Source organism: Equus caballus, chromosome 7 (genome assembly GCF_041296265.1).
Source record: "Equus caballus isolate H_3958 breed thoroughbred chromosome 7, TB-T2T, whole genome shotgun sequence".
Classification (NCBI taxonomy): domain Eukaryota; kingdom Metazoa; phylum Chordata; class Mammalia; order Perissodactyla; family Equidae; genus Equus; species Equus caballus.
In genome coordinates, this window is record NC_091690.1 from 75,728,336 (window position 1) to 75,738,694 (window position 10,359).

At 35.5% G+C, this 10,359-nt stretch overlaps 1 protein-coding gene across 1 annotated transcript; it reads right to left on the bottom strand.

The window, feature by feature from the left end:
* Positions 1–5,120: 5,120 nt before the first annotated feature.
* OR52X6 (olfactory receptor family 52 subfamily X member 6) lies at positions 5,121–6,071 on the bottom strand. Its single transcript, NM_001391346.1, has one exon. It carries the CDS (start codon positions 6,069–6,071, stop codon positions 5,121–5,123), a length of 951 nt encoding a protein of 316 aa, NP_001378275.1.
* Between the last annotated feature and the right edge of the window lie 4,288 nt (positions 6,072–10,359).

Sequence of the window (10,359 nt, forward strand, 5' to 3'; positions counted from 1 at the left end):
GATCTTATAAAGTAGAAAACTATAAAGATCTCTCTCTCACACACACACACACACACAGACAGATGTTCTAGACTTGATAAGAAAATTGAACAAAATTGCAGGATATGAAATCAGTTCCATTTCTATGCAGTAATAATGAAGAATCTGAAAAGGAAATTATATAAACAATTCTATTTACAATGGAATCAAAAGAAATAAAATAGGCATAAACTTAAGCAAAGAGACAAAACTTTGTATTGACAACTCCAAAAACTTGCTGAAAGAAATTTAAAAAGACATAAATATATGGAAAGTCATCCCATGTTCATGGGTTGGAAGACTTAATATCGTTAATATGCCAATACTACCCAAAGCAATCTATAGATTTGATGAAATTCCTACCAAAGTCATAATGACATTTTTTTGCAGAAATAGAAAAATAAAATCTAAAATCCATAGTAAATCTCAAAGGACCCCAAATATCCAAAAACATCTTGAAAAGGAGGAGCAAACTTGGAGGTTTCACACTTACTGATTTCAAAACTAACTAGAAAGCTATGGTAAGTGAACAAGTATTATACTGGCATAAAGACAGATATACAGACCAATGGAATAGAATGAAGAGCCCAAAAATGAACTCTCACATATACAATTAAGCAACTTCTACAAGGGTTCCAAGATCTTTCAATAGGGAAAGGACAGTCTTTCCAACAAATTGTGTTGGGAAAACTGGATAGTCACATACAAAAGAATGAAGTTGGAATCTCATCTTACATCATAAAAAGTTAGTCAAAATGGATCAAAGACCTAAATAGAAGATGTAAAACTACAAAATTCTTAGAGAAAAATAAAAGAAAACTTGGGGCAGCCCAGTGACTTAGTGGTGATGTTCGCATGCCCCACTTTGTGCAGCCAGGGGATCGGAAGTTTGGACCCAGGGTGCAGACCCAGCACCATTCACTGAGCCATGCTGTGGCAGCATCTCACACAAAGTAGAGGAAGATTGGCACAGATGTTAGCACAGCGACAATCTTCCTCACCAAAAAAACAAAAGAAAAAATAAAAGAAAACTTTCGTTTCATTGCATTTGACAATGACTTCTTAGATATGACATGAAAACAAAGACAACAAAAGTAAAAATAAATAAACTAGACTTCAACAAAATTACAGACTTTTGTGTATCAAAGGACACTATCAACAAAGTGAAAAGGCAGCCCAGAAAATCAAAGAAAATATTTGAAAATCATATATATGATAAGCAATTAATATCCTTAAGAACTTTTAAAACTCAACAACAACAGATGATTAGATTGAAAACAGGCAGAGGACTTGAACAGACATTTGTCCAAAAAATATGTTCAAATGGTCAATAAACACACGAAAAGATGCTCAACATCACTAATTATTAAGGAAACGAAAATTAAAACAACAATGAGTTACTACTTCACACCCATGAGGATGGTTATTATTTTTTAAAAAAGGAAAGAACAATTGTGGTGTGGATGTTGAAAAACTAGAACTCTTGTGCATTGTTAGTGGGAATGTAAATGAGGCAGCTACTGTAGAAAAAGGAATGGGAGTTCCTCAAAAATTTAAACGTAGACTTACTGTGCGATCGAGCAATTCCACTTCTGGATACAGACTCCACACAAGTGAAAACAAAGACTCAAACAGATCTTTGTACACTCATGTTCACAGCAGCATTATTCACAATAGCCAAAAGGTAGAAGCAACCCACCTACCCATCCATAGATGAATTGATAAAAAAAATTATATATATATGTGTATATATATATATATATACACACAGTCACACAACACTAAAAGGAAGGAAATTCTAATGCATGCTACAACTTGGAGGAATCTTGAAGATTGTATGCTAACTGAAATAACCAGTCAAAAAAGGACAAATACTGTATGATTCCACGCATATGAGGAACCAGAGTAGCCAAATTCATAGAAACAGTCGTAGAATGGTTGTTGTCAGAGCATGTGGGGAATGGGGAATGGGGATTTAGTGTTTCATGAATATACGGTTTCAGTTGGGAAAGATAAAAGTGCTCTGAAGAAGGATGGTGGTGATGGTTGCATAGCAATATAAGTGTACTAATTCCACTGAATTGGATACTCAAAAATTAAAATGATAAATTTTATGTTATGTGTTGTTTACTACAATTAAAAAAAACACCAGTGAAATGCCCTTTAGCTACATTCTATCCTAATGCTAAAAACGTGAATGGCATTATTTGATAGATAACTAGCTAGGTAGGTAGGTAGGTAGATAGATAGATAGATAGATAGATAGATAGATGGATGGATGGATAGAGTCAGCTTTATGGACTTTCCTTTTTATTAACATATAAATAAATATTAACAAAAAGAAATATCAGGGGAGGCTTCTTTCAGTTGTGCACTGAGCTGTTCCATAAAGAGGAGTGGGAAGGGCATGACAGTGATATATGGCAGTGAAAGGTATTTGAGGAAGAAAGAATAGCATACGTAAGAGCATGTAAGCGCCATCAAACATCATATAGCCTATTGTCTCTGCAATTTAGTCCCTACCACCCTGATATGATCCCATCTCCTTAGTTCATATGATAAAACAGGAGAAAGGCGTCCCTGAACAATCAGAGAAAGCTGCAGGAGCCTTGCACTCAGAAGATGAGTGAGTTAGTTTACAATGTTTGCCAAACGCTTCTGGCACCGAAGGATTCTAAGGAACTTAATTATGATCTCTTCATATGGATTTCTTCTAAGGAGAAAGAGACTTAATTAATAATGATGGAAGAATAAATTTGAGTGTCATGAAAATTAGTCCAAATAAATCTAATCCAATTTAAAAGGTATTTATTGAACACATATTATAAATGAATGAATGAATGATTAAATGATTGTATCAACAGAAGAGATTAAAGGTGATTACTATATTCTTATCACTGTTCTATTGCACTCCAATAACATTATCTTACTCTCCAGAGGCTTTAATAAAGTTATCAATAATGGCATGATGTTAATCAATATACTCTACAGAAAAATAAAAAAATAAATGTTTTTTTCTTTTCTTTTCTTTTCTTTTTGAGATAACATCCACTGCCAATCCCCCTCCCCCTTTTTTTTTGCTGAAGAAGATTGGCCCTGAGCTAACATCCATGCCCGTATTCCTCTACTTTATACGTGGGAGGCCTGCTACAGCATGGCTTGATAAGGAGTGAGTAGGTCCACAGCCAGAATCTGAACCAGTGAACCCAGGGCTGCCAAAGTGGAGCATGTGAACTGAACCACTGTGACACAGGGCCAGCCCCATAAATGTTTTTTCTTGAGGTGCTGCTAGATTTAACAAATATGTGGCTAAGAGGGAATGGAATCAAATATATTCTTTAGATAAATATTAAAAAATACAAATATTACACAGTTGCAAAGAAATTAAATAATGTTTAATGGGTATTTCCTAAAGCATTTTAAACAAGCAAAGGGTGAAGAACACAAGAAATTATAATCATGGGGGAAAATTAAAATAATTAACCTTCATTGTTTCCTCTATACCACTGCATTGATCTTCTTTCCGTGTCTCATTTAATCATCCCATAACTACATGAGGGAGGTTCTGGGATCACGCCTTTTTATGTATCAGGAAACCAAGGTGAAGAGGAATTAAATAGAAATAAAGCTAGCCAAGTAAAGAATACTGGACTTGAACCCAGGCAGTTTAACACCAAAGCCTGGATCCTTAACCAAGAAGTGATTGGACTACCCGGAAAAATGTCATAAAGTCTAAAGTCTACCAAAGTAAGAACACACATTCAGTTTGCGCATTGATTAAGCAATCAAGGAGAAGACATCTCAATATTACCAATTCTCCAAAGCAGAAAACTGCACACTCTTCTCATATTTGAATGGCAAACTGAGCGTTGGCGAATTTAGAGATGTTAATCTTTGTCTGTTTAACTATGGGTGTTTGTTCCTAAGGCTACTAAGCAAAGGGAGGTGAAAAGTTTCAGAGCATAAGTTTCAAAAAACTAATTTTACAGATCCAAAGCATAAAAAAAGGGCCATAGATCTTAGGGAATATTTTTAAAAAGTCATGAGAAATAGGTAACTAAGTTGGAAAACTAGTGACAATGAATTAAAGAAATAAGTAAGCCCTTGGTACTGAGGCAATAAATAGGACTATTTCAACATTGTTGCCAATAAATTTGAGATCTCATGATGTCCTGATACTGGGTTCCAAGTTACCTAATAAATGAGGCAGACTTAGTGCACATGGTCCCTCAAGGACCCAGGCTTTGGAGTTAGACTGCCTGGGTTCAAGTCCAGTTTTGTTTGCCTGTCTTGGCTTTATTGCTGTTTCATTTTTCTTCAACTCAGGTTCCCGATATATAAAAATGAGTGCTACTAGAACCCACCTTATATAGTTGTGTGGTGATTAAATGACACATGGTAATATTGACTACTAATCATGAAAATAAGAATTCGTGACCTCAATTTTAGCAGTCATTAAACTCCACGATATCGGCTTATTTTGTTAAATGCACTCTACATCTACCAAAATTTCTCTAGAAATGGAACAGCCACAATATTAAAATTTGAGCCTTCACAACATCTAATGTTTGTTTAATAGTTTTTTGAGAGATTTGCTTAATATTAATTGTTAATATTTATGTATCATTAGTTCTACTCCTTTATCTAGATAAACAATAATTCTTCAAATTTGATTCCACTAGAGAATAGGTACAACATTTATATCACCTATTCTATCAAATCACAGCCACATGTATGATGTATGGATCAAATTGTTTCAGATTGCCAGGTGTATAATGTCCTTCATTTAGGTATCTAGAGAAATCTTTTTTTTCCTCTACTTACCCTTGTTCCCCTTCCTTTACTGTTCACTCTCTATTTGTAATTATCCTCCAAAAGACACATACACAGGAGGAGATTAATTTGTTCTCCAATATTTAATAAAGAAAAAGTTGAAATAACTTGTGGAATTAGAATTTTTGGAATTTACAGATATCTGGTAAGTAAAAGATCTTTCAAATAATAAATGTAATTCAGCTTATAGAGTAGAGTAGTTCATTATTTTCCTGGCATTACCTCTTTTCCTCTCATTTATTCTTGAACCATCTGTTTTATTGTAACAACTAAAATTGGGAAACTTTGACCATTAGTGTCCTAAAAACATGTTCCCGTATTTTCTTGGTCCTTACTCCATACACAATGGGGTTGAGAAAAGGGGGCACCAAAAGGTACATATTTGCAATAAAAATATGGATACGTGCAGGCACATTTTTCCCAAAACGGTGAGTAAAAATGGAAAAACCAGCTGTGGAATAGAAGACAAGAATAACACAGACGTGGGATCCACATGTGCCCAAAGCCTTAAAGCTAGCTTCTCGGGATGGCAGACGGAGTACAGAACGAAGAATGAAGGCATAGGATACGGCAATGAGAATAGCATCACATGAGCCAATGATAGAAGCCACACTGAGGCTATATCTCTTGGTGGCCCCTGTGTCCACACACGCCAGCTTCACCACAGCCATAAATTCACAGTAGGTGTGGGCAATGATTCGTGCTCTGCAGTAAGGCAGCTGTTTGAGCAGGATGGGGTGTGGAGAAAAGAAGGCTACACCCCGAATCACCACAATAGTACCCATCATAGTGATGTGAGCATGGGTGAGAATGGTGGTGTGGTGCAGTGGGTCACAAATGGCCACATAACGGTCAACAGCCATGGCCAAAAAGAATCCTGATTCCATGGCAGTAAAGCTGTGAATGAAGAACATTTGGGCCAGGCAGGCATCAAAGGCGATGTCATGGACTCCCAGCCAGAAGAGACAGAGCATGCGGGGCAACGTAGAAGTGGAGAGGACCAGATCAGTGACTGAGAGCATGCACAGAAAGAGGAACATGGGCTCATAGAGGCTTCTCTCTGCCTTCACCACGGCCAGGATGGTCACGTTCCCCACCACAGCCACCAGGTACATGGAGCAGAAGGGAATCCCAATCCAGACATGCAGGTGCTCTAGTCCTGGGATGCCCATCAGCAAGAAGGTGACAGGAGAGGGACAAGAAGCGTTAAGAGGTGGCATGATGGTTTTTCTTTTGCTTTTGATTAGCACTTCTGAATATAAAGTTGCAATGTCAAGATGATCACAACCAGAGGCTGAAAAATATGGAGATTTTGTTCAGGAAGGCCATTAATTAAGTGTTGATAAAAACAATTCAAATTCATAATCTGGGATATTTAAATTTGCTGAAATCAGATTAATAAAATTAGTAATAAGATACCAATTTACTATGCTTAGCAGTACAGAAAAATATACTTATATCATTTCATATTATCTCAGGGACCTCTAAGTCACCTTAGCCCTCATTTCCAGTAAAAGTTTCCTTCTGTAGTCATACTTGTACTTAATTCAACTAATACTTACCCAGCTGTTACCGTGCTTCTCCTTTGAGCTCGCCTGCAATATTTCTCTCATGTGACAGAGTTTTCCATAAATGGAAGTGATCAAGCAAAGACCCTGTGAAAATTTCACCGAGTTATTTAAAGGACACTTACTTGGGAGAACAGAAATAAATGACCTCTGTCCCTCTCTGTGTGGACACGATATTGAAGTCTTTGGCATAGCTTTTGAAATAGGATTAACTCAATTTATATCTTCAGTCTTTCATTTGCCGCTCTGCATACGTGATTAATCTGACAAATAAAATATGCTGAAGTTGCTGTTTTCCTGTTTATTTCTTTCTACCATGTACTCTTTAAGTAGGCACATATTATGTTCTTTTGAAGCCATACATATATATTGCTGAGGACAATATATTTCTTAACAATAACCCCACTCACTACCTTGTCATCCTCATTTTTTTTTCAGATTTACATCATTTCACTGTGCAGATGGATCCTAACTGTGCTCCTGCATTTATTGATCCAGAAACCCACGTTCTAAAACATGCACAGGAGTTTATTAAATTGGTAAACTGACCCAACGATGTCTGAGATACCAGTTACTGACTAAAGCAGATTTCTTTATACCTCTTCCCATAGTTTTAATGGATAGTCAACTCTCCATGGCAGAGAATCCCTGGGATAAAGTAGTTGAGCATGAGGCAGGACATGAGAGAGTTAAAGAAGAAAAGGACTCTTAAGTCACCACAAATTCATAAGTTGTAGAGAAACCCTTGGTTACTAATTTTCTGTTTTCCCATCTTCCATCAAGGCAGTATTCGGTATTTGTGTAGTACTCCCATTAGCTTTTAAGGACAATCTGCTTTCCATGCCCCAAACAAATCCTGATGATGTAATAGGTACTACTAAGAACTTACACAGAGTTACCTCTACATATGCCTTCGAGAATCATTCCAGCACAGCTATGTCTCCTAATATTATTAACTGAAGAAATATTCTCCAGGGTTTTACATTTACATTTCTGGGCTTTATTATAGTAAAAACATTTGAACAAAGCAAATATGGCTTTCTTCATTATTTAGCTTTAAGTAAGTGTTCAACTTTAAGCACGTAATTTGTAAGGCAAACCATTACCCTGGAGGGGAGGAAAGGGTGAGTTATCTAGAAATAGTAACAAGGAATCAAATTAAGTTTAGTGAGTCAAGGAAAGCCTTCTTGAGTAAATGGCACTTAGGCTGGAAGGTGAAGCATCGATGACTTCAGCCCATGGGATCTGAATATAGATACGTAGATATAGACATAGACTACACATACTTATCTGTCCTTCTACACATACACACATGCACACACACATAAACAAAGAAAAAGGAAAGGAGCATAAACATAGTTCCATCAGGAGGGACAATCATGATGTAATGAATTAAAATCTAGTGTAGTTGGGACTCAAAGACTGCAAAGAGATTCAAGTGAGATGGGATTCCCTGGGTAAATGAGGATCTCCGCACATTCATGTGTAACCACATAAACAACAGGAAATGTTATAGTCTAGATCAGTGGCTGTCACTCATTATGTGATCAATGAGCCCATGTTGGAGGCACAAATACAACACAGAGCATTGCACAAACGGACTTTGAAAGTGTATACACTCACAGATTTATACAATAATTTCCAAAACACTTTTTTTGCACAAACTCACATGATATGATTGTTGTGATATTATCTCCCTGAAAATGCCAAACTGTGGTTGAGACCCAGAGGTCATGAGGTATCCATGTGTTTGTCCTTCAATAGATTCAGACAATATAAAATCTGATCAAGATGAGAGATAGCCATCACTTCTATGATTTCCTAAAAAAAATCTTTGCTTCCCAGAATCAAGTTTTTGTATTCGTTTTATCCATAGAGGGTAAAAAATATGTATTCCCTCTGTTTCAAACGATCATATCTCTTCCCTTGAATCTAGGTCATGAGGAAATAAATAGATGTTGTTTGAGGGAGTCTCATGTCCTTTGAAGTTTTCCTTAGATTTCTCAGACTATTTCCTCCTCTACATCCCTCTGTAGTTTCATAATAAACTTAATTAGTTCATAGAGAAACTAATTCAGAGCCAAGAAGCAACCAAAACATGTAGCTTCTATATGTAGCAGCTTCAACACGGTAATCTCAGAGGATAAGCAGGAATAATATTTAGTACAAATAGGTTCTTATGGAATCATTGGGAGAATAGCGTCGCGGGGTGGGTATTTGTGTTGTTGGCGAGCACTGATAATCTTCCTAATTTCAGGGATAGTCATTTACCTGTGCCTTCCCTTAGGTTTACAGTCGCAGATGCAGCCATCCCTCAATACTTTGATATAATGTATCAACTACTTAACAGGATCAGTTCTGCAGGGAATTGAAAAGACACAGAAAACATTCTTTATTCCTTAAATACATTAACTTCATTCCGATGTCAACTTGGGACATAAACCTTGCAGGCCAGAAGAGAGTGGAATGATATATTTAAAATGTTGAAAAAAAATCAGGAATTCTGTATCTGGTAAAACTACCTTTCAAAAATGAAGGAAAAACTAAGATATTCTCAGATAAGCAAAAGCTGAAGGAGTTCACTACTGCTAGACTCTCTCCACGAGAAATGCTAAAGACCGTCCTTTATGTTGAAGTCGAGGGAAGCTAGAGAGTCAGTCGAAAATATAAAGTTCTTTAGCAAATAGAAATACACATACAAATATAAAAACAAGCATCATCAAAATTTGGGTTTATAACTCCACTTTTTATTCTTCTACAGGATTTAAAAGACAGTACAAACATAATTATAAATCTATGTTAATAGGTACACAATACATAAAGTGTAATTTGTGACATTAATAACTTCAAGTGTGACAGAGAAGCTCTAAAAGAGTAAAGCCTTTGTATGTGATTGAAATTAAGTTGTTATCCATTTTAAATATATTTTTATAATTTTAGGATGTTATATTTAATCGCTGTGGCAACTACAAAGAAAATACATATAAAATATACACAAAAGGAAATGACAAGGAATCAAAAGGAGCCACTACAAAAATCAACTAGCACAAAGAATGGCAATATGGGAGGAAATGAGGGAGAAAAAAGTTATAAGACATACAGAAATCAACAAAAATATTTTCTTACAGTCTGAAACTTGTGCTTGCATTCTCTTAACAGTGCTTTGGAAGAGCAGAACTCCTTAAGTTTTATGAAATTTAGTGCATTAATTTTTAAAATATATCTGGCTATTGAACTTCTATATGGTTTCCCATAGAAGTTTTATAACTTTAGGTTATACGTTTAGGTTTCTGATCCATTTTGATTTTATTTTTTTAAAGAATGTGAGATATAGATTGAAGGGCATATTTTTGAATATTATTACCCAAGTGTTCCATCTATCTATTCTACATTAAATTACTTTAGCAGTTTTTTGAAAATCAATTAACTAGATATATGTGAATCTATCTCAGGGCTTCCTCTCCTGGTATATTGATCTATTTGCACGTTTTTATGCCACTACCACACTATCTTTATTAATGTAAGTCCTCCAACTTTGTTACAGTTTTTTAAAGTTGTTTTGGTTATTCTGGTTATTTTACATTTCCACATAAATTTTAGAATCAGCTTTTTAGTTTTTACAAAAAAAAATACGCCTGCTGGAAATTTGAGTGGAATATGATTAAATTTGTATATCAACTTGGAGAAAATAGAAATATTTGCAATACCAACACTTTGGATACATGAAGATTGTTCATCTCTCCATTTATGTATGTCTTCTTCAATTTCTCTCAGCGATGATTTCTCCATGCAAGTCTTTTAATTTTTCGTAAAATCTGTCCCCAAATATTTTTAAATGCTATTTTAGATGATATTTTTATTTCATTTTCTAATGGAATGTCATTAGTATGAGAAATCCAACTGTTTGTACAGTGACCCTGAAATTTCTAACTTGCTAAAG